The 25242-nt window shown below is 43.9% G+C and overlaps 1 protein-coding gene across 3 annotated transcripts in view; it reads right to left on the reverse strand.

The window, feature by feature from the left end:
* The window catches only part of BMPER (BMP binding endothelial regulator), a 269975-nt gene that overhangs the window by 58956 nt on the left and 185777 nt on the right, over positions 1-25242 (reverse strand). For all 3 annotated transcript variants that reach the window (XM_032644100.1, XM_032644099.1, XM_032644101.1), the window contains one exon: positions 22473-22809. In XM_032644100.1, coding sequence (XP_032499991.1) covers positions 22473-22809 — 337 coding nt within the window. The remainder of the gene's footprint in view (positions 1-22472; positions 22810-25242) is intronic.

A 25242-nucleotide genomic window follows, 5' to 3' on the forward strand; every position in this document is an offset into this window, starting at 1 on the left:
TTTTAGGCTTAATCTAAGACTAAGGCCATCTGGTAACCCACATTGGGGTGAGAATTAGAACTATTTAATACTCAAGGGAGAGTCTAATGTTTAGGAACATTCAAAAATCCAAGAAGATTGTCAGTGTCTTTTTCTTGTTCCAACCCAGGAATGGGGCATCAGGTGGAAATGGTTCTAAACTTCATTTGTCCTGTGTAGATACTTTAAAAAAAAAAAATACAGACAGAAACAATGTAGTCAGAAAAGCTCTCTCCTTTTCTCCACTCTCATACTCAAGATCCCCACTAAAGGCTACAGAGAAACCCTAAAGGGAAACTTGAGAACATGGAGTATCTGTCCTTAAGCGTGGGAATCAGTAGCCAACACACACTCCGTATGTTTCTATACGTCACTTGACATAAATGATGCTCTTTAGCATTCTAAGGGTCGGTGACCAAAAGAACACAGTGAAAGAAAATTCACATGGAAACTCAGAGCTCTGGTGTGACCTCAGCTGGCATGCTGATAACTGCAGGAATACGCTGACTTTATATTCAGGGAACAGTTCAGGACAGTGTCCTGCCCTGGTCCCACATACCTCCTTGGTCAATCCAAGGTTACGATGCAAAACCATTTCTAATAAGCCATAATCATGTCATAACACTGGAAAAGCCAAAAATGTACAACCTCCATGTAGGTCCAATAACCCAGGGATCAGTATATGGAAAAACGGACATTCTTCACTTACCTGTCAAAATCACTGTTAATAAACAGATGTATGGAATAAGCACAAGCCTTTCATTGTTATTTTTAAACCTCTATGAAATCTTGCAGGTCCGGGATCGTAATCTGAAAAGCACTTCTGTTTGTTTTGTGTTATTCCCTATCACTACATTGGTAAATAAATATATAGCATTTTCTTAAATTACAAACATTTGTTGAGCATTTACGATATCACAGACTTGGTACAAAGAACTCTAAATATATTATCTCATATAATGGTTACAAAAATCTTATGAGGTAGATATGAGTAGTATATGCACTTAATAGATGAGGAGTTTGAGAGCCCAAATGGTTAGAAAATAAGCCTTCACTTTTAGCCATTACATCAAAACTTAACACACCAAAGAACCCAAAGTATACAGCCTCATATGTAGAGCATTGAACCTCGTATGTCACAGAGCTTCTACCGGAAAAGGAGCCTGATATGATATAAAATGAAAAGGAGATGCATTGGAAAAACAATCCTAAAATATAGAGAGCTGCCCTAGATTTATTTTTGAAAGACCAGAACACAGAAGAGAGGAGAAAAACACCTGGGCCTGAGTCGGTGTCACATTTCTATTCTACTTCCGAAAAAAACTAAATCTAAGTCCAAATTACATAACACGCCAAATAGCTTGCTTCGTCAGTTGCCTCTGTTCCAGTTTAGTCTCTGGAGGATGTCAGCTAGAGCCATGCTCAGAGGTTTGGCAGAAATGATAAAGTCTGAGAGAATTAGCATTCTAATGTCCAGAGGATATAGTGACAATCTAGTTTGAGAATGCTGCACAGTTAATAAGGGGATTCAAATTGGCATGTCCCAATCGAGATTAAGATGCTGCACATTGAGTTGCCACATCAACAGCTTACATATGCTAAAAGCAAAGAATTCTATGAAGAAGACATTCGTTCTAATCATGATTAATCTCTCCTGCATCAAATCAACTACTGGGAGCCTCCAATATAAGGAACATCATGCTAGGAGATGTGAAATATAAATGTGATATAGTCCTCAATTTTGTGACACTTACACCCTCTAGATGAGGTGCAGAAGAAGCTGAAGAAAGGATAAACAGCAACAGAGGATCTAAATGCCGATTAATGACCACAACAAGAAACTAGGTAGGTTTGTTAACAGGCAAATCAATGGAGTGGTCAATTCATGCAGGAGTTCAGAAAGAAAGAAAAAATCATGTGTCTTTGGTGGACAGGAAAGATGTACAAAAGCCATGATACTTTAGCTGGATATGGGAAGATGGGTAGTATCTGGAAGGATGGGGAAGAAGATTACAGGCAAAGGGCCTAAGCAAAGGGCCAGAGGTACAACAGAGCATGACCCATTCAGAGCCTGTCTATCTGGCTGGACCAGAGGGTTTGGAAAATGAAGTGTTTATCTGAAAAGATGTGCAGGGTAGAGTTTGGGGCAAACCTTGGATCCCAAGCTAAAGAGTTTGGACTTTGTCCTTCAAGTAAGGAGACCACTGAAGGTTTTTGATGAGAGGACCAAAAACCTCAAAGCAGCACCTGAATGCGGACAGCGATTTAGAGGAGAAAACAGACTCTAGCAAAGGGGACAGGTTAAGGAGTCTATGGCCATTGTGTAGGCTTGTGGGGATGAGAGACTCAGACTACGTCTGTGAATGAGAAAGGCAGAGAGAGAAGGAAAGCAATGCTGGCCAAGCCCTGTCCACATGCAAGCACTGTGCCTAGATGCTGGACATTCATGTCTCCCTGGGTTCTAACAGCCACCCTGAGTGCAGCTCTTATTCATCCCATTTGACAAAGCAGGAAAGCTTGGGGCAGTTACCCAATCATAGCACCAGTAAATGGACAGAAGTGATATGGAGAGAATTTCTTAGACAGGATAACTCACTAGAGTTGGTAACTGGTTGAAGAGGGTGTGAAAGGCAGGATAGAGTCAATTATACCTAATTATGCCTGCAACGTTTAGCAGAAAAAGCTAAAGTTCTTTCCTAATAAAAATATGAAGCAACAGAGGCCCATAGGAAATGCAGGGTCCCCTTTCAAGGGTAGTTGTTTTCCCTGGAAGTGTGTAGAGTGTGCCCCCAGTACAGCTGCACAGAGGATCACATTCTGTTTATTTAGACCCAGGCTTGAAATGAGCCCCTACTTGGCATAAGCTGTGCACACGTAGTCTTGCGGCACCTGTGGTCAGGTCTACATGGGCATTATATTGATAACAATCAACAATACCATCTGGAAGATAGATCTTGGGAGCTGGGACGCTGAAGGTCTGAACAGCAATCCAATGCTTATTTACCTCTCATAGACTGACCACCTTGGGAAAAAGGGTCTGCTATCTGATCGCTCCACTCCCTAGTCCGTCAAAGGACAGCAATGAGAATTGTCTCAATACTCCTTCGGCTCAGGGGCAACGTCAGCTTGAATGAAATAGTGTCACCAGTTCACGTGGAGAACAGTCCATCCACTCATTTCAAGGCATATGGACCCTTTGGAAAGGACACGGCCACCTTTCTTATATAGGACTGTGAAGTAAATATGCACTTTGTACATCAAATTGGCTCATAGGCTATAAGTCAAAAAGGGACTAACTTTATCCTCACTGAGGAATCCACATATCAAAAATGATTTCATCTTCCACTGGAAAAATAACTTGACTCATGAGTCAAAGATCCAACTGTTTTCATCACTGGTGAGTCCAGACATCACTGACTGGCCCTCTATGGTGAACTTGGTTTCTAAGCATAAATATGATTGGCTTTGACAGGTCCTCAGGTGCTTTTAGTTTTCTTCCAATGTCATCTACAGGGAAGAACAAAACCCAAATTGAACCTGTCTTCTCGGCCCTCTCTTCAGAAAGTCCAGATCAGGACAAGAAGGCATGTTTTATTCCAGCGGCATGCTCACAGTCTGTTGCCAGCCTCTGCAGATGGACGGGAATGTGTTCAGAATTCACACAACATGATGGCCCTGAGAGCACAATTGTGCACAACATGCCCAAATTGTAATTTGTCTGTGAAATGACAGTCACAAAGGGCAAGCAGTTAGGAGCCACATGACTCTACCTAACATGCTCGTAAACAGCCAAGAACATGTAGACATGGAGGCATGCTGCATCACTAGCCTCCCTCCTCCTCTGAGAAGACCATGGACCTCTCACCCAAAGTACACATTCCTAAGTAGGAGGCAATTCCTAACTAGGATAAATCCAGAATACAGATTGTTAAACAAAAGAAAGCAAATAAAGCTACACGTATTCGGTCAGGGACATCTCTGGGAACCCCACAGACCTGAAAACATGTGGAAGTCAGCCCTCTCCATTCCTCCCTTCTAAGCTGAAATGTGTTTCTGAACATGGCTTACACGGATTTGTCAGGTTGGGAGATCCATGACGGTGACATCTCACGTCTCTTCTCCCACCCAGGCAGCGGGCCAACAGAGGGAAGACAAGTTTGCCAAAGGAGGCCAAGAGGCCATGCCTGCGAGCAGAGTGTCTGAGCTCATTGCTGGCCTTCGCAACCACCACTACACACTCATATTTCACTCAAGAGGCAGACTGTTTGCTGAGATTGAATTGCATTTCTCTTCCTCATAGGTGGTTCTAGAAATTTCTAGAAAAAAAGATAAAGTGATCCTGAGCTCAGGAAAGTATAATCCAGGTGCCCACAGGAAAAAAAGAGAGAGAGAGAGAGAGAGAGAGATTATATAAAAATAGCAAAAACAAAAAACAAAACAGAAAACATAGGAAACTGCTTGACAAATTCCAGGACTGAAACGTCCCACAATCACCATCACTCAGCCGGAGCTAGGATTTGGTTCAGTGCAACTCGCTATGCATTTCTTGAGCATTTCTCTGATTCCCTCTGGCATATGCTGGGATGTGTGGGGAAGGGACATAAACATGAATGATAAATGGCCTCTTCCTTCAAGAGCTTCTACTATCTCTTGAGGGAAGCTATCTGTATAGAAAGAGGAGTAATGGTAATATATCCAAGGCCAAATGGAATTAGTGCATAAAAGGGAACAACCAAAGCACAAGAGACAAAGAGAAAGATGGGGGAGAACAATCCATTTTCACTGGAGAAAGCCTGTCAGAACAAAACAGTCCTTAAACTGAGCTGGAACAGAGAGAAGCAGGAAGGGACAGTCCCAGCAAATGACACCAAACATAAACAAGGCACATTTGGGGGAAAGTACCAAGTGCACTCAGGGGTTGCTGAACTGGCTGGAGTAAAAGGTAGGTAAAAATGAGCAAATCTCAAAAAAACATAAAGTATTGCCAGATAGAGTCTTGACAGACCCAGTCAGGAGTGTGAACTTGATTGAATAAATGACAGTCACTAAGCACTTCTGGGCACTGGAGGGATGTGCTAGGTATCACTGCTGGCCCCAGCACTACAGCCATCAGGCTGAGGTTAGAGGCCCCTGGACCAACTGATTCACTCTCTTGAAGGTCCCAAGAGGCCTCCCCTTCCCAGCAGCCCTGCAGGCCTGTGAACATGTTACCCTGCTGCTACACCTGTATTTTAATCAGACCTCCTTTTTCATTTCTTCCTTTTCTTGGAGGGGAAGTTATTTCAAAAATTAATGTGCTTCCAAAATGCTTTCTCAAGTAAAATTCAATAGCAATCCCTTTTCCCCTCTGCCTCAAGGAGGAATAAGAGAAATACCTGAACTTCAAGTTTATAGGATATGAGGGGAATCGCTCAGACTTTAAATTTGGAAGAAAACAATTTTACGTTAGACTTAACTAGAAAAAAACTCAGACTGAGGATCAAGAGACACTGACCAGAAGACAGAAGGGTAATGTATCCCCTCCTCTGTAGGATACCGAGTTTCAAAACACATGGTTATGGGAAACATTTAGGGTAGGGAGCAAAAATGCCAGGTCCACTTAGAGCCCCACGCTGGATTTTCAGTAGTTGGAATTTAATCAAATTTAAGGGCACAGTTCATCCTCTTATATCCATGCTTATTCTAGCACATTTCAAAGCCCTGTTCCCAGATGTGCTGCTCATGTCTCAGGGAGGTTTCTCTTCTTCCTCCCAGTAAAACCCAAGGCCCTTCCCTCAGCCTGCAAAGCCCTGTGTTTCTCCATCTACTCTCCCTCCCTCTTCCTCTCGTTCCTTCTGCCCCAGATACAGTGACCTTTCATTATTTCTCAAGCTGCCCATGTTCTTTGCATTTTTTTCTAGTTTGAGCAGACCTCACTCCCTCTCTTCCTTCAGGTCTCAGCTCAAATCATACCTTATCCAAAGGGCCTTCTTCCCTGACTATGTTATGTGAACAGACCCCAGAGCCCAGCATCGTTCTCTATCTCCTCCCCTGCTGTCTTTCTTTGCAGCACATGAAATCGCATCATATATAGTATGTGTATTTACTTATTCTTATCATCCTCACCACCCCTCCAGGTCAGGACAGTAAAAACTTTGTCTTGATCACAGCTGCATCCCCTGAGCCTAAGAAAGTACCTGATAGAGATGTTCTTCCCACATACTGGTGGGAGCTGTAATTACATAGGAGCACAACAAGTACTCTAGAGATGGAAGAAATGAAAATATCCATTCTCCCCTCTTCAGGTAAAAGAGTACCTAAAATTATGTTGGGACATCACCTCTTTCCCACTCTGTCTCTGTGATGTGGCCTTGATTGGTCTAAAACAGTGGTTCTAAAAGTTGGTCCTCAGACCAGCAGCATCAGTACCACCTGGGAACTTACTAGAAATTCTCAGATCCTACCTCAGACCTGCTGAATCAGAAACCTTGGGTATGGGGCCAGTGATCTGTGTTTTGACAGGTCCTCCAGGTGAGCCATGACTGCAGAAGTTTGAGAACCACTTATGTAAAGGAGCCAACTCATTTTATTTTCCCGGTTACAGGGCCAATCAGAATCCAGGAGGTACATGAGACTTGCTTGGGTTTTGGAAACAAAAGACTCACCTCTGCCTGCATGATTTGTCTGAAGAATTTGGAGAGGAGAGGCCTGTGTTTCAACACAGAAGAACTGTGTCAGGAGAGAGAGCACAAACCCTGGGGGCCTCATTTAAGCCTTGGATCAAGCCACGAATGAAGTGAAAGCTGCCCCCAGCTTTTCAGCTACATGAGTCAAACAACACTCATTTTTACAAATTAAACATGTTACTATTTAAACTAGTTTAATTGGGGTTTTCTTTATATGCAACTGAAAAAAAAATCTAACGAATGCAAGGTGAGCAAAAGCACATGTTACAGCTAAACTTAGGAAACAGAGAATCCATCAAAGTGCAAAGAGAAGTTACATCACCACATTGGTACATGGGTTCTGGTACTCTCCCAGAGTGGGGATTCTCTTACCCCCAAGGGGTGCCCTATGCCTGAGACTCGTGTGGGAAGGGCCTCTTACCCAGTACGATGCTCAAATCAAGGAAAAGGACAGAATACGGAACAAAATAGGTGATTAGATGGTCCAGTAAGGCAGGGAATCAATCACCATTATCAGGAAACGCAGGACAGAGTCTGGGAATCAGAGAACAGGGAGGAATGGGTCCTCAGGGAGTGAACGATGTCGCTAAATAGGCCAAATGCCTGAGCTGACCTGGTGCCTGGGGCTGCCCCTCAACAGCGTCTTATGGCCCAACACCTGTCAAGGCCCTTTAAAGGCCAAGAAGGAAGCAAATACAAACGACCTTACAACTCATAAATATGAGCTATTTCACTGATTAGTGGACAACTGCCTTGCTCTATCTCTGCCTCATCAGTCACTTCAAAAACTTCCATTAAGAGACTTTCCATCTGATGCAAAGAATGAAGAACAACGCCAGTGACTATCAGGTGACCAGCCCATGAAAAGGTGAAAATGCCTTTTGCAGAAGTGTGATGGTGTGCCCTCAGCCCCCTGTGAGTACTTACATCTGTTAAACACTGGAGTCAAATTACAACTGTCCCACAGCACAGCTACCCGAACTCCTTTCTTTGAAAAAAGAAATTATATGCATATGTATATGTGTATATATATACACATCCTCGTCAATGTGCTACAAGCTCTAAACGGAAGCATCTGGACAAGACTATTCAACAGCACGGACCGGGCCAGAGTGGAAAAGGCGATCAAACCAGCAGTGCTCAAACTTCAGTGTGTACACAAATCCCATGGGCACCTTGTCAGACCTGCATGTTCTGATTTCAGAAGGGCTAGGGTGGGGCCTGAGGTCTTGCATTTCTAACAAGCTCCTAATGCTGCTGGTCCAAGGATGGTGCTTTGAATAGCAAGAGTCTGAATTCATGCTGGTGTAGTGACACGCGTATGTCATACAATGTGTGCTGGGGTGTTTGGACACAGCTGGGCATGTGTGCCTGTGCGTGTGCACCCATGTGTGTAGCAGGTGTGTCTTCATCATCCTAGATGTATTCTGAAAAAGAACACGGTCCTGACTCCGAGCATATCAGGGCAAGCCAAATAAGCCACTACCTCAGATATGAGACTCAGTGGTATGGTATCCCTTGAGGATAAAGAAAAACCCACTTTAAAGCTCCATGAGAGAGATGGATCTTCAGGGGAAATATGATTTGACCCATGGCATGAATGAATCACTGACAGGTGAGATTCTGTGTAATGGACTTCACTACGTTGAGAGTATAACACAGGAAGGACACGGAGCTCCTTGGGACAGGCACGCAGGGAGCTCAGGGGGCTGGCTGCATCAGCATTTCAGAGGTTCATGAATGCAGCACAACGCTCCCTGGCTGGGGCCCTCTCCTCCTGTCTCTCAGCGTGGTTCACTGCTCTCCATCCTTTTGATCTCAGCTCAAAGATCATTTCCTCAGGGGATGTCCTTCTCCAATCCATCTGCCTCCCCCTTCCCCTATACGCAAACCTACGGGATCTGACCCGCCAATGAAATGATCTTATACACTGAAGTTTTCCTTCAAGTACAGACATCACAGCATGTTTAGTTGTAAGGATACTCGTTTACTGTCTTCCTTATTCACTAGACCATGAACTCCACGAAGACAGGAGCCATGTCTATTTCATTCACCACTGTAATCCTAACACACAGAAGAGTGCCTGACATTTAACAAGGCTCAAAAACTATTTATTGAAGAGTTGAAGGTACAGAGGGAGGGAGGAAGGAGGTAGGATTTCTTAACTGAGGGTCCACTGATCCCTAGGTGAATTCCCTGTTGTATGTGCAAGCGTGCATGCATTTTTCTGGAAAAGAGACCCTTAGCTTTCATCAGAACCTCAAAAAGGATTGTGACCTCCCCAAAATCAAGAATCACTGAGTTACTAGTATCACATCAATCAAAACATCTCAAGCAAGATGTGAAATAAGAATGTTTCTTTCTTTAGAAACTGTTTCTAAACAGTCATTAAAAGCAAAAAGAAGGAAAAGAAGATGAAAAACAAGGAAATACTTTATAGGCACAGAGCATTAGAATCTAGGATCTCAGTTCCATAATGAAATCAGCCTTTCACAGAAGAGTCAGGCATTCTTGTCTCTAGAATTATTACTGTGGACCAGAAAATATTTTGAGTAGAAAATGGTCACTATTTTGAAATTCAAACATTTTTCTTTAAAAGACCAGTAGGATGAAATCACTCTATTTAAAATTCAGCCAGCATAATACTTCCAGAACCTGAACAGATGATTTTGCTCAAGAGAAAAAAAAATCTTTTAAAAGAAAAAAAAATCCTTCAAAATGAAAAAAAAAAATGGAGTATATGAAACATTCGCAAAAACTGTTAGCTCAGTTCAGAAAATGGAGACAAGGACTCCCCTAGTGGCTCAGTGGTTAACAATCCACCTGCCAATGCATGGGATGTGGGTTTGAGCCCTGGTCCGGGAAGATCCCACATGCCACAGAGCAACTAAGCCCGTGTGCCACAACTATTGAGCCTGCACTCTAGAGCCCGTGCACCACAACTACTGAGCCTGTGAGCCACAACCACTGAAGCCCACATGCCCTAGGGCCTGAATGCCACAACTACTGAGGCTGCGTGCTGCAACTACTGAAGTCCGTGTGCCTAGAGCCCATGCTCCACAACAAGAGAAGCCACCGCAATGAGAAGCCCGTGCACTGCAACGAAGAGTAGCCCCCGCTCACCACAACTAGAGAAAGCATGCACGCAGCAACGAAGACCTAACGCAGCCAGAAAATAAAATAAAATAATAATAATAATTAAATTAAAAAGAAAATGAAGACAATTTGGGGTTAGGAATGGGTTAGGAGGAGGAGCTAATACCAGATCACGGTGGTAATCGTCAAAAATTCAGTCTCTGGGTCAAACGGATTTGGTCTCAAATCCTGGCTCTGCCTCCTTCTTTTTTTTTTTTTTTTTTTTTTTTTTGTGGTACACAGGCCTCTCACTGCTGTGGCCTCCCCCGTTGTGGAGCACAGCCTCCGGACGCGCAGGCTCAGCGGCCATGGCTCACGGGGCCCAGCCGCTCCGTGGCATGTGGGATCTTCCCAGACCGGGGCACGAACCCGTGTCCCCTGTATCGGCAGGTGGACTCTCAACCACTGCGCCACCAGGGAAGCCCTCTGCCTCCTTCTTGCCTGGTGACCTTGGGTGATATTCTTACCTCCTTTACGCTCGTGTTCCTCATGCACACAAATGCAACACTATATGCAGGGAAAGCCCTTGGTGGTCACTTGGCACACAGCATGCAAACATGTAAGCTGTCACTCCTCCTCTTCGCATGGCATTGCCCATTATTACTAACACTGTAAAATACTGTTAGGCTTCCCTGAGTTTCAGGCACATAATGAGAGTCGATCGATGCTGTTAACATGGTTGTCGTTACCTCCTATTACTGAAGCCCATGTACTTATTTCCTTAGTAATGCAGGCCTCTGTTTTCAGTCAACCTCTGAATCCAAATCTTTCCTTCCCCTCAAGTAAATACCAACCTCAGCTTTCCTGCAGTCCTTATTTGCTATTCAGTCAATAAATCCTAACAGTGGCCACAAAACTACAGGTCAGTATCTGCTTAATATCTTTCCTCCCTGGCTTTGATCACAGAGACAAAATGAAGATTCCAATTTCCTGGTTTCCTTTTCATATGGAAAAGCTTTCAGGGGTTCTGAAAGGTCTTCTGGCCCATATTCTTTGAGGAACTCAAATGCATCCTACCTTCATGCTCACACATGGGCCATTTGCTTGGGATACAACGAAGAAACCAGCTAGCTCATCCTCTCATCTGTTTAAACTCCCAGCACTAGGTAAGACAGTAAAGATCACAGAGAACAGCTCTTTCATGTTAAAAGAATTATTAATTCCAGTATCGTCACCAGATTTCCTTGTAAAGCATTTATTTCTCTATTCTCTGTGCCCGCTGACCAGGTTCTTTAAAAGCCTGAAGCCGTTAGAAAGGAAGCAGACTTTTACAGATACATCCTGTTGGCCATTCTGGGCTCACCAGTCTGGCCCCCAGCTCCGGGCCTGTCTGTTCTGCCTGCTGGGGGAGGGGAAGATTTGGGCAGCTCTGCCTCTGCACAGAACACCGGCTTCAGGCCGGTTCATCAACAGAACTGCACGGTGTCCAGCTTTCTCTTCAGGGTGGGCACTTGCTGGGCCTCGGGTCATTCATCTCAAAGTGACCGCGGCGGTTCCCAGCTCACTGTGAAAAGTATTTCAGTGGCCAGGAGAACTCCAACTCTGGATTCTAATTCTGGCTCACAAATGGCCCAGTCAAACAAGTTCAACACTTCTGCTGGGCCTGGCCTTACAAATAGGAAGCAGTAAGACCAGGGCTTCTTTGCTTATAAAACAAGACATTAAAAGGTTTACTTTGGGGCTTCCCTGGTGGCGCAGTGGTTGAGAGTCCGCCTGCCGGTGCAGGGGACACGGGTTCGTGCCCCGGTCCGGGAAGATCCCACATGCCGCGGAGCGGCTGGGCCCGTGAGCCATGGCCGCTGAGCCTGCGCGTCCGGAGCCTGTGCTTCGCAATGGGAGAGGCCACAACAGTGAGAGGCCCGCGTACCTCAAAAAAAAAAAAAAAAAAAAAAAAAAGGTTTACTTTGGTGCCTACTTTCTTTTTTTTCCATTTTTAAAACTGAAGTATAGTTGATGCACAACCTTATTTAAGTTACAGGTGCACTGTGTAGTGGTTCACAGTTTTTAAAGGTTATACTCCACTTAGGGTTATTATAAAGCACTGGCTGTATTCCCTGTGTTGTACAATATATCCTTGTAGCTTATTTTAGTCCTACTAGTTTGCATCTCTTAATCTCCTATATTGCCCCTCCCCCCTTCCCTCTCCCCACTGGTAACCACTAGTTTGTTCTCTATATCTGTAAGTCTGTTTCTTTTTTGTTATATTCACCAGTTTGTTGTATTTTTTTAGATTCTACATATAAGTGATATCATACAGTATTTGTCTTTCTCTGTCTGGCTTATTTCACTTAGCATAATACCCTTCGAGTCCATCCATGTTGCTGCAAATGGCAAAATTTCATTCTTTTTTATGGTTGAGCAGTATTCCATTTGGTGCCTGTACTTTAAACAACACACCAAGAAAATGCCACTGAGCTCCAATGACCACTTTAGGTGGGCATGTGCTTAGCTCCTAATCCCTTACCCACGGACCCACTCTGTGTTCTCATCTCTAATGTTTGGAGGTTGACTGTACAGGACAAAGAAAGATAAGCCCCACCAGCCATAAAATGGTCTTGGAGTAGACCAAGTCTCAGAGAACTGCATCCCCTTGGGGACCCACAAACAGCTGGAAGCAGTTCTTCTAATTCCTCCACTTCGTGCTGAGGTTCTCCAGGTGTGGTCCCCGAGTCCCAGCATCCCTTGGGAACTTGTTAAAAGTGCACATTTTCAGCCCCTGCCCTAGACCCACTGAATCAGCTCTCTAAATGATTCTGATTCCTGCTAAAGTTTGAGAACCACGACCTAAGGCATAGAATGCGTGGTAGGTGTATAGAAACTAAGAAATAAACGAATGAGGAATAAATGAAAAGTCTTCATCTTTACTGAACCAATGCCCAGTATGACCTGCTCCCAGGTAATGGCTGAAAGAAACTACAGTGCACCCCCTTCGTGTCTGATGGATGCTGGGGCATAAATGCTAATGATCTGGCTGTGGCCTTTGCCTCCTGACCTATCTTCCACACCTCCCTAGTTTATGACACTGCCCCATGCAACATCTATCTGTTAGCTGCCTGTGCCAGGCTCTTGCTGGCTTCCACGGCTTTGAACATGCAGTCTTCCGTGGGTGGGATCTTTCCCTTTGTTCTCTTCCCCAAACCCCTTCTCCTTTTTATGCAGCTAAACCCTACATATGCTTCTGGTTTCAGCTTAGGAAGTCACTGTCTCCAGGAAGCCACTCCCCCGGCAGGTTTCCATAGCATCCTGTACATCCTCTATCAAAACTGCATCCCTCCCTATCTACATTCCTGTTTACTTGTCTTTCTCACCCACTAGCCTACACTGCAAGCTCTGTGAGCCAGAGGACTCGTTTATCTTAACCACTGCCATACATCCAGCACCTTGAACAGCGCCTGGTGAATTATTTAATCAATGAATCCTGACTACAAAATAATCTGTGTGTGTGTGTTTTTACAATAGGTAATATATACCTGTTTTAATTTATTATTGATTGATTTCATTGATTCCTAGACATGAATAATTGACTATTAGCCTAGAAAAGAGACCCATGGATATAAAAAAATAGTAATTCAGCATCTTCTTCCTTAACAAAAAAACTGCCCCTACACCCAGTCTTTTTTTTTTTGAGGTACACGGGCCTCTCACTGCTGTGGTCTCTCCCGCTGCGGAGCACAGGCTCCGGATGCGCAGGCTCAGTGGCCATGGCTCACGGGCCCAGCTGCTCTGCAGCATGTGGGATCCTCCGGACCGGGGCACAAACCCGTGTCCCCTGCATCGGCAGGCAGACTACTAACCACTGCGCCACCAGGGAAGCCCCAGTCTTTTTTTTTTTTTTAAACACGTACACACTTCTGAATATTTGGTCTGTAGTAGAAACACCGGCCCCTGTGAAAGCCTTTGTGCTCAAGCCTACTGTTCCTTTTCCTTGCCAGGTCAGAAGAAAATTGAGATTGACTATAAGATTTCCATGTGTAGGAGGATCCAGGATCACAAAAGCCTCCCTCCTATTTCATATTTGCACACTCTCCATCAGTTTTAATTTTTGCCAGCTTGATTGAGAAATAGTCAAAAAGTCCTGGATGGCCGTCCAGCACAGTACAACCCTGAGCTCCCAGCACAGCACAGGGGCCAGCAAGCCACCTCTGAGAAACCCATGATGCTGCCAGGATGCCGGCTGATTTCACAAGGCGCTGCTCCTGTCCCTGTTGCCTCACTGAGTCACAGGGCTGTACTCACAGCACATCAAAGATTCAACCAATCTGTCTGTGGCCTGACGGAAGCCAGCCCACACACGGCCATCTCTGAGGACACCCATCCCCAGGTTTTCTCGGTTCTGAGGCATTCTGGCATCCAACTGCATACCTTAATTTTCTATAGAACAACCTGAAACCACGGGGCTCAAGGAGGAATGCCACTAGACCACACTGGTGATGTGGCCAAGGGAAGTAGATTCCTTGGTGTTACCACCTGGGCGTTACAAGGGAAACTTCATTCAGCCTCATGACCAATCTGTTGGTGATGATATCATCTCTATTTCACACAAAAAATAGAAGTTCGGAGGTGTTAGATCCTTTACCCGTGGCCACTGTCGCTTATTCCTCAACTTGTTCCAGAAAGGATATACACCAGCTTGCAAAACTACATGCAGAATGAAATAAAATGAAACTTACTGAATGAGGAAAACAGGAAAGGCTTAACAATAAATGTAAACAATAAACACAACGCAGTTATTAGCTCTGTTTCTTTGGATCAGGAGTCCAGGCATGGACTCTGCTGAGGGTCTCACAAGATTGCACTCCAGGTACTGATTGGGGCCACGATCTCATCTGAACCTTGACAGGGAAAGAATTTGCTTCCAAGCTCATGCAGTGATTGGTAGCATACCCAGCACTTTCTAAAGGCACCAGTACTGGCAGCCTCCTCTCTGGTCTGCAAACAGGCCACACCCTTCCCAGCATAGAGGCCTGCCCTTCCCCCGCCCATGACAGACCTCCCCACCCCCGTCCTTCCCACACACGGTGGGCTCCACTCAAAGGAGCACACCTCCAGAAGGCTCTTCCCGTCTACCTTGTTCCAAGTTGGCCACCCCCAGCCCACCTTATCATATCACACTATTTCCCCCATTCCTCTTCTCACAATTGGCAATGACCTGGTTTCTCATTTATCGCTGTCTGTCCACACTAGACAGTGAGCTGTCTGAAGGAAGAACTTTTGTCTCTCCTGTTCAGTCCCAAATCGCCACACCTACAGCAGTACCTGGCACACAGCAGGTGCACACTCAAAAGTTGTAAAAGGAGTGAATTAAGTAATTGATGAAATCCTCCTCCAAAAGCTCGTGGCAAAAGCAGGATATTTAAAAACCTGAGTGATGGACTCTGAGAGCAGCCCTAGCAGCTCTTGCCAAGTTCCCTGACAAAGACCCGAGACCAAGTGTCCTGTCAGGCTGGCTGCTCAGGCCCCACGGGGGGGCTTGGAATGAGTCCCCTCACCTCTCAGTGTCCCAGTTAGCTCAACAATGACATGAGGAAAACATTCCTCATGTCAGCCACCACCCCTGTCACTCTCATGGATAGAAAGGGCTTTATACCCATCGATAACGAAAATACAATAAAGCTACACCAGACAGTCTCCTGCTTACTAAGGAGTAATCTAAGTCCCCTAAGCAGCCAAGAGAGATGCTACAAAATAATTAGTGTTTTACCTGCTACAGTGACACTCATTCAAATCTGTGTTCAAGAGCCCCATCTAATTACAATCCAAAATATAATTTTCTGAGGAGAAACACTGCAGGTTTCCGGGAAGTTTATGCTGAAAATAAACTCAAAGCTAAAATTAAAATCAAATTGAAATTACATTTAACCTTGAGCCAGGCAGGCTGTGTAGTAAAGAATTAACCTGGCCCAAAGAGAGTCTGGCCTTGGCCTTTAGCTCCTGGGGAGTGATCTCTAGGCCTCTGGAATGCACCGCTTGACAGGATTGTCCTTTTTTGCCTGGGTGCTTTGGCCAGGAGACACTCTAACAGTGTGCTTTATGATGGGGGCTTTGGGCCATCTGATAACAGTTCCAACCTCCAGAGGAGCTGGAGACTAAAGGCATTAGCATGACCTCTGGGAGGGGCTACAGAAGGTCAGCCATGCAGGCAGCAGGCAGCAGGTGATTGAGTCCCAATAAAAACTCTGGACACCAAAAGCTCAGGTGAACTTCCTTGAGGGGAAATACCCCATGAACAGTGTCACACATTGTGACCAGGAAGAGTCAGTGCCAGTCCATGACTCCATGGGACAGGATGGTGGAAGAGGTCAATGCAGAAATATCTATAGATCAAAATACCACACAAAAAATATGGCAAGGCCAAACACTAGCCATCTATAGATAGAAGGGATAGAAGAGGATCCAGGCGGTCCAAGTGGCTTACAAGAGAATTGTTAACAGGCAGAGGTGGATTCTGAGATTCAGAGGCCTGCCCCTGGCAGTCACAATAGTAGACTCATGCATAAGAAGAGCCAATAGCTCCTGCAGCATCAAAGATGGACCAGAGGCTCCGCTTGCTCTGACTAGTCTATTCCCTGAAAGGACAGAAATGTGTGCACATTCTGACTTTAAGTGTATAATGAGTGTGGGGATAAAGATCTAAGATGGACTTGGCATTGGGGGTAGAAGTCACAAGGTGATCAGAGAGGATGAAGATGACAGAAAGGCTAAGAAGGGAGCTAAGAAAACTTTCTCCAAAGCAGACCTTCCAGGGGTGATGCTGGGTGAAATACAAAAGGGTAGAAAAGAACATTTTCCATTCCCGAGTGAACCTAAAATCCAATGCGGGCGAGAGATGACAGCAGTGCAATATAGTATATGCACTAAATAAGGATAAACACAATCAGCATCTCTAAGAAACCAAAGAAAAAACATTTACAGAGGTCTGGGATGAAACTTGAGCTGTGCTTTCAGCTTAAATCAATGTAGAAAATGAAGGCATCTCAGGCAGAGGACAGACATGGACCCAGAGGCAGGAATGTGCATTGTATATTTAGATACAGTGAAGGAGTAGCCTAGGGCATAAGTTAAAAGACAGAGAGAGAGAGAGAGAGAGAGAGAGAGAGAGAGAGAGTGTGAGAGTGTGAGAGCTACTGAGTAGGGAAAACATTTTGAACTTTAAGGTTGGACTTGTAAGGGCTGAAGTCTGATCGGTGGTACAACTGAGGTGTCTACTGCCACCTGGTGTCACCTTTATTACATATTCAGAGTGGCTGCTCATCCTAAAAGCTAAGTTTGCCAAAGGAAAAATAAAAAGGCAGGTTTAGAACATCACACTTTAAAATGAATATCTCATTTGATTTAGGACCCTAGTTCTAATGGCAATTTGAGGCAAATCATTAAAAGCTGTAAACAGAAATGTTCCAAGCACGTTCTCCTTTGAAGCGAGGGAAGATTGGCTTGATTTTAATTATAGAACAGCAGTTAGCTTTATATGATTTTCTCCTACAGACACACACACACATAAAGTCTGTATCCTTGCCTGCATCTCTCCTCTTGCCTTATAATAAATGATGAGTTTCCTTTATAGGAAAACCCAAAGTGGGTCATCCACAAAGGCTGTGATCTTCCTTTGGAAGGAAGCCACTGGCAGTCCCCAGGCGCCAGCATCTCCGACACCGTTGTGCTGTTGGAGTTCCAGCGTTCTCCTGCACAACCTCCCACCACCTACCTCCCAGGACCTCAGCGGGAAGGACACATCTGTGAATCCCCTGGCCTTCCTTCAATTCCTTATAGCTGTAAAACAACACTGCATGGAAAGAAAAGAACATTTCCTAGACTGGGAATCCCCAGACACTTACCCAAACCGAACAAGTGAACAGAGTTTTTGCTCCGGGGAATTATACTGCATGAAGGGGAGTGGGGAGAGGAAAACAGTCCTGAGACAACGGTGGTCTGTAAAGGCCTGGGCTTTGCTGCAGTTCACATTAATCTTCCTGGCTTCTCTGAAATGTGGGCCTGCCTCGACTGGAGAGGTCCGCTTTGCTAGCAAGTTACACTCACTTGCAACTACTTCATCCAAGATTCAGGTCTGAGTTTGCTAGTGCTTCATACACCAGCCCAATGTATAGGTGGTCTTCTCTCTCCCCAGCGTGACCCACATAGCTCAACCCATCTCCTGGCTTCCTTGCGCCCCCGGGGGCTGCCAAGACTGGTCTCGTCAGCCTGCCCGAATTCAAGGTGGGGAGTGGATTCGATACTGGCTGCTGAGGACCACCAGGGAGGCTACAGGATGGGGGGCTGCTTATTCCTCCTAGATTTCCCAGTTGGCAGCCAAGACACAGATGGAGAAGGCAGCGTGAGGCTGGGGGAGGGAGGTGAAAACAAAGAAATGAGAAAAGAGACCCAAAGACAACATCTCCTCCTCAGGGAGGCCTATGTGTGAATCCAAGTATAATTGAAATGATTTCACATTCATGTTTCCACAGTATACTAACTACTTCCCTTGCTACAAGAAATGTCTCTGTGACACACCAGCGGCGGCCAATGCAGATTTGCAAAGGGGATTATCTAATTTGAGGACAAGTCAATTAGCAACTCTAGGACTTAAGACACATTATCAATGTAGCCAGTTAAAATTTTTATGTGATTCATGATTAAATTATTTTGCATCCAAACATATTCAATGAGTTAATGAAGCCAATATGCTGATCACAAAGCCTTTAATTTTTATAGCAAATGAGGCCATGATGGGTGGAACTGATGTGCGAAGAAAAAATGAGCAAATCTTAAAAAGTTTCCCAAAAGAGAAAAAGAAAGTCTTGGCTAATATGGAGTCATTTCTTATTCATTTACGAAGTTTTTCAAGTTTTTAGACAATGGACAGTTTACTATTAAAATTTTTGAACTGGGTAAAAGACCAAAATAAAATAAGAGTTCTAAGTCCTAGACATCTCAAAAGTAAACTCTAATTCAGAGAAATTAGAATTATTATTTTGATCTTATAAGAAGAGCTATCTCATATTTATAATAGAATTTTCCCTCTGGAACTTGTCATATGATTAAGGAAACCCAAAAGAGGTAACATTTCCTGAGAGAAATACCTCCTTTATCCTCTCCCTTCTCTAAGTTACAAACACAATGGTACTTGGAAGGTGGCATTTGTATATTACGCAACTTTATTCTTTGTCCTAAAGGTAAGTACAGATACTTCTTTGAAGGATAAGGGGAAAATGAAAGGAATCAAATTCATATACAATTTATATATATGACCTTCCATGATATCAAGGCAAATCCCTTTAGTCCTATATTGAGTCATAAAAAAGATCACAGCCCTTAAAACACAGGTCATGACTATGTTTTAAGCTTCATATTGTCCGCCAATGACAATAAAATATACAGGCAAAAATTTACATGTGTGGAATGTGATGTGATGGCTATTTTCTTCTTTATTCTTTTTAATGTTACTTAATTGTCATACAATGAACATATATTATTCTTATAAGACAAAAAGAACAATTTTTTAAAAGGCTTGCAATGCAATCTTCACTTACTGTATTTCATTCAAGGCCACGAAAGAGAAACGGTTCACTTATAAATCGTTCCGTAGATTCATCAGTGAGACTCTATCTAATCTGTTCTCCACAATGAGCACAGGAGAAGATCTCGACAATCAGAAATGTAAGTGGCCAGGGGTGGGGCGGGCCAGATTCTCCATAGAGAGGAAGGGACATAGGACAACAGCACACTGTGCCAGGACGGCCTGTCTATCACGGACCAACGTGGCACCACCCGTTGACCTCAGTCCGTGGAGTAGCAATCCCACCAGGCAGTCGCTGTCATACCTATTCTAAAGGCAAAGAATCTGAAACCCAGCAAGCTACCAGGGCCACACAGCTAGAAAGTGGCAGGGTTGAGGTTACGTCCGGCTTGGCATCGCCCGATGCATTCTCTGTCCGTTGCTTCCTAAAGGCTCCCTAAGGTTTGTTCCTTGCTGGAGATCCCCTGAGAACAGAACTCCCTTTCCACGTTGACCTTGTTTCTTTTCTCTCTCCTGCCACATCCGTGCTTGGAGGAAAGAAAGAAATCCAGGATCTACCCAATATTGGCCACCCTCACTTGAAAGTGCATGAAGGTGAACCTCTCGGTTGGGGAATGAGATTATCAGCAAAGTGCGTGACAGTCAGGATTGTCCAGCTCTGCCCTCCTGAGCTCCCCTGCCTCTTCCAGGGAGTGGCTGGCCTGGAAGGGTGCTCTGTCCCTACACCACACACAGCAGAACACAAGCTCACCTCCCACCATGCTCCATCCTCCAAACCTCAGTGCACAAGGATCCCAAGAGCATTCTCATAAGCTCCCCAAACTCAGGCATCCAGTCCCTTACACAGTGACTCCCCCGCCGCCCCCCAACCATGCCGCTGTAGCAACTTTCAAGAGCAGAAGGTTAGCATCTGTCTAGCCACCTAACAATTTCGATTCTCTCTGTCCATGTCAAAGTCGTTTCTCACGACTTCTGCCAAGGTGCTCATCATATTCCTGCTAGCAGTCCAGGGATCATAATACAAAATAAATCACCAAAGAGCAAAGAAATCGAAGTTTGCAAAAAGGGAAGAATCTCTGCAGGCCTGCTCTCCAATTTTTGCTTTCAACACGTTCCTTTGAAATGGGATGAAAACCAAAGGTGTAGGCTGCTAGGGTCCTGGGAGAAGTACAGCCTTTCCACTCTATTTCAGACAGAGGGGTCCAATTCAAATCCACAAGTGGGGTAGGGGAGCTTCCAAAAGAAGCCTCACCCTTGTTAATCATTTAATTAATGGTAGAAGCTACAATAGCAGCCAACAGTTATAGAGCACATTGCTCGGGGGCACTGGGTTGAGCACATGCATCTATGTTCACAGTCTCATTGAATCTGAACGACAGTTCTTCAAGATAGGCTCTTTATTATCCCCACTTCCCAGATAAGCAAACTAAGGTTTAGCGAGCTTAAATAACTGTTCAAGGTTGTAAAGCTGGACTGGATTTTTAGCTCTGGGAGACCACAAGCTTCTTAATTGCTGTGCTCTATTGCTTCCTATCAGACTTTCAAGTGATGGGTATTTAGATTCCAAATGAAGCCTGGTTTGTCTGTCCAAGTGCTTAGTTCACTCCAGAGTGCATTAAGATCTTCTGATTTCAATAGAAAAGGGTGAGGTCAATCTAGGGGGTGGTGCTGGGAGGAGAAAGAAGGGAACCCAGAGAATTCAAATTACAACTGGGAAATGGCTTGAAGGAACTAAACACATGAGTTGGAGCCAAATGGTTTGGCAGATGCAGCCATGTTCAGGGATTTGTGATGACAGGGACAGTCCTTTTTCCACCCTACTTTGAGCTGACTTTATAGAACTTTATCTTTTATATCCAAAGATCAAATAAATAAAAAAAGATCACATTTAACGAGAACTAGGAGAAATAAACTGGTGGCAGTTAAAGGGTAAAAATAACTTCTCTGTGGCTTCAGACCACAGGAGCTTTCTCATTTTAAGAGGCACAGGCAAATCACTTAAACAAGGCCTTTTTGGACTGTGTTCATCTCATGTTTCCTCCCACATCCACGGTGGTTAAAGTTATATACAGTCTTAGCTCTTGAACCTCATGGAATTGTGTAGTAAATGGAAGTACAACCAGGCCAAACTCAACAACTCACAAATGCAAGCTTGTAGCACAGAAGTCAAAGCCAGTTCTCCTTTGTAACCAGTTGCTTTGTATGGAAGGAGGTTAATCAGAATTAGAAAAGGTTATGGAACCCACGGTCTTTTTTTTTTTTTTTCCATATATCGTCGATACATAATATAAATATTGCACTAGACATACAAGTTTGCATACAGAAATGTATAGACATGTTTGCCAAATTGAAAGCAATGTTTAGCTCAGGGTTGTGAAACAGGGCATTTTTAAAAATCTTTAGCACATTATAATGGTTAATTTTATGTAAAAGTAGGTGTTGCCTTTATATTCACAAAACAGGTAACTTCAATGAATATGTATTGTTCATTTAAGACAATGATTAAAGTGGTTTGCTTAATACAAATGGAATCCATGGTCTTAATGAGAGACTTTCCTTCCTCCATCCTCAAGCCCTGTTTCTACTCTCCTCTGATTCTGGACACAAAGTCTCATAGTTGGCTAAAATCCAAGGAATCCTCACTTCACCACCTTATTTTCCATGTGCAGATGTGTTCTGGGCGAGACCATGAGAAAGACCTGATGAACTCTTCCTCAGATCTAGAATAACCAAGCTCACTCAAATACCCAAAGGCAGCCAGAGTGATCTGAGATTCCTACCTCTGCCCTATACCACTGCATTTGAGGCCAGATTTTGGGAAGCACTCCTCAATCTTAGGAGTCAAGCTAACACCTGGAAAAATCCTAGAGTGTCACTAGCTTTCCAGTGAAACTGCAGACACAAAAACAGAATCACTTATAGGAGATAGTTCTGAAATATGCCCTTCAATTTCCTAATTTGGGACATAATGTGGGACTGAGTCAAGATGAGATCAGTCTCAAGAGAAGAAAGAAGCAGGGGTGTTTACACTGCACTTTGGGGGCCCTTGTTTTGTACACCAAGGGATTTGATACCCTCTGTTCCATGGTCAAGTCTACCCTTGGTCTGTAACCCAAGCCTATTCCCCAAGGCACTGTACTTACCGGTAGAAAGTAGCATAGTCCACAGTTGAGTGGCAGGTCTGAAACTCCCAGGATTTGAGTTTCTGGCATTCCCGATGGGCTCGAAGCTTTACCTTCACTGTCCCTTGACACAGTTCAGGCACTGGTTTTCTCTGGGGTCTGTTGCAGAACTCATTGGACTCCACCCTCCAGGACTCGGCAAAGTCATCCACATCAAACTTGAAGTTTCCATCTCCACCAATTAAGTCATCACGCTTATGTCCATTGTAGTTGCCACAAAGACCACAGAGTTTGCCCTTGAGATGGGGTGCAGCCATGACTTCTACAAAACTGTCTCCATCCCATGATATTTCCAAACCTAGAGGAAAAGAGGATCAACCACTCTTGAGTCCACCAATAGTTCCCAACTGTATAGACTCTTACATAGTACATGTGACTATCCTCTAACAAGGAACACTAAGGATCTCACCAAATTCTTGATTACCTTTTAATTTCACCACATCAAACACTGTATGATATAACATGAATCAATTATTGGGGCTTAGAACTTTTTAAATGTATAAAGTTTGCCCTTATAATGATATCTTATGTACCCTAATTTGACTTGTAGATGACTATTCATTGACCATGTTACTCTAGGGTTTATATTTTTGCCCTTTTCTAGAGTAATTGTCTTGGTCCAAATCATGTTTTCATTTATCCAACGACTATGACAATGCAGAAATGGAAAGACAACAAAGATGATAGTTTTTTTAGTATCATTTTTCTTCATCCAATAATCCCCCCATATGATTATGCTAGGTGTCAAGTGAAAATTTCCAAATTATTTGCTATAGTGGAAGTATTAAAGTAATAAATATAAAGCTTCTGAATACATCCTCTTCAAAGGACAACACTCCTACAAATGAAAATGTTTGCCCCCTCGTTACTTTACAGTCATCTGTGAGACATGCCCAGCTGTTCAATCCATGCTTCCTAGGGTTGAGATGTTATGAGCCCTAGGTTGGGGCCTCCATGCCTAGGCTGATCATAAGCTTCAAAATTTGACTAGGCATTGGAGGCTACCAGCCCACAGGCCAAAGTTACTCATGTGCTGGACAGAATCAGCAGGACAGTACTGTCTTGTTCACCAAGGAAACAATCTTCACTCCACAAGGTAAAGAATGTAATCTCCTCTTGATTTGCTGAACTGACCATCTAAACAATTGGAGAATATTTCTGAGAACATTCATATTTTTCCAGACCTGCTGGCCCAAAGCTTCTAGGATTTACTCCAGCCAATGGCCCCACTGAATAGTGGGATTTCTGTCACATGTCAGACAGCCAGGTTTCACTGTCACACATCACAGATCAGTCTGACCAGAAGGTCAAGAAGGAATGTTCTCATATCCATCCTGATATTGTATGTGAAGACACTGTCCATAAGACAAAGGGGAGGGTTTCGTGAAAAGTCTTTTGAGGCTCAACCCAGAGCAAATGATAACTCTGGTTTTATCATTTTCTTTATGTCTCAGGTGTGCGTTGGAGGCTTCTCTTACTGTTCTCCTGGTAATGTCCTGGCAGGGCCTGAGCCCCACAGTGAATGGAGAACTAGGTACCAGTTTGGTGGATGAGCACCAAGAGAACCTCTACAGTAGGTTGAGGTGCATTTCTGCCCTAGGACTCTTCCTTACTCAGTGTCACTGTCTCCTAAGAGGGACGGCCCACAAAGAAAGCTGTGTTTTAACAGAAAAATAGAAAGTGTCCCCGCTGTGTGTTTTCAGTCTTATCCTCTTGGATTTCTGACAAAACCTAACCTTTGATTTAGCCTGTTCTGAGCCTCCGGAAAGATCAACATGACTCTTTTTAGAAGACTTTACCTTTGTTCCTGAAGGATCAATACTAGCCTGATGAGCAAGTAAGTGTTCAGAAGATACTCAGAAGCTGGGGAGATATGGTGATGATGAAAAAGGAGAAAGGGGTACGGAGGGATGGAATGGATCTTGTTTGAATATAAAATTGGCATAAGGCAATGTCAGAGTGATATAAGATCAGCAAGAAGCACTCAGAAGTAAAATGCTAACACTAATATTCCTTAAGCCAATATTCTCTTGGACGTGGTCCAAAGGGAGAGAAGCCTGGCCAAACAGCATTCCTGTGAGTAGGACACACAACTGCCACAAGCAAGAGTTACAGATCCGCTTTAGGGAAAGTTATTGGTAGAATAAACCAGTGGTCTAAAACTGGATTTCTCAAGAAATAAACAGAAAGACTCATATGGAAATCACTGTATGCTAAATGAAAGGAATGGAAGTATTCTCAGTCCAAAGCAAATGGTAGAGAAGATTTCTTGATCAGGAGAAGAAGCTCGGTTCCAAAAAGCAATTAAATAGAATTGGGTAAAAAGCAGGAAAGAAGGTAATCAGAAAGTGTCTCTTGGGCTTTCGGGAATAATTGGGTGAAGAGAAGACAGTGATGGGACATGGTGATCAGAGCAAGGACACACTGCTAGTCTGTCCCCACACTGGACTAATCTCCTGTGTGGATCTCAAAGATGGGGTCAATTCTGACAACCACAACTACTGTATAAAATGATGTCTATTTCTTCATACCCCATCTTCCAACACATTATCTGACACATAGTATACACTCACTAAATGAATGAATTACCCTGTAAATTGATACTATGAGTCTGCAAAGCCAAAGAAATTTGTGAATTTCATGCTAGTTAAGACACTGAAATAACATTTTGAAAAAAGACAAGCAAACTATAATATGATTTGTAATACATTTCTAAGGTATAGAAGAAACT

Source organism: Phocoena sinus, chromosome 9, assembly GCF_008692025.1.
Source record: "Phocoena sinus isolate mPhoSin1 chromosome 9, mPhoSin1.pri, whole genome shotgun sequence".
NCBI classification, from domain to species: Eukaryota; Metazoa; Chordata; class Mammalia; order Artiodactyla; family Phocoenidae; genus Phocoena; species Phocoena sinus.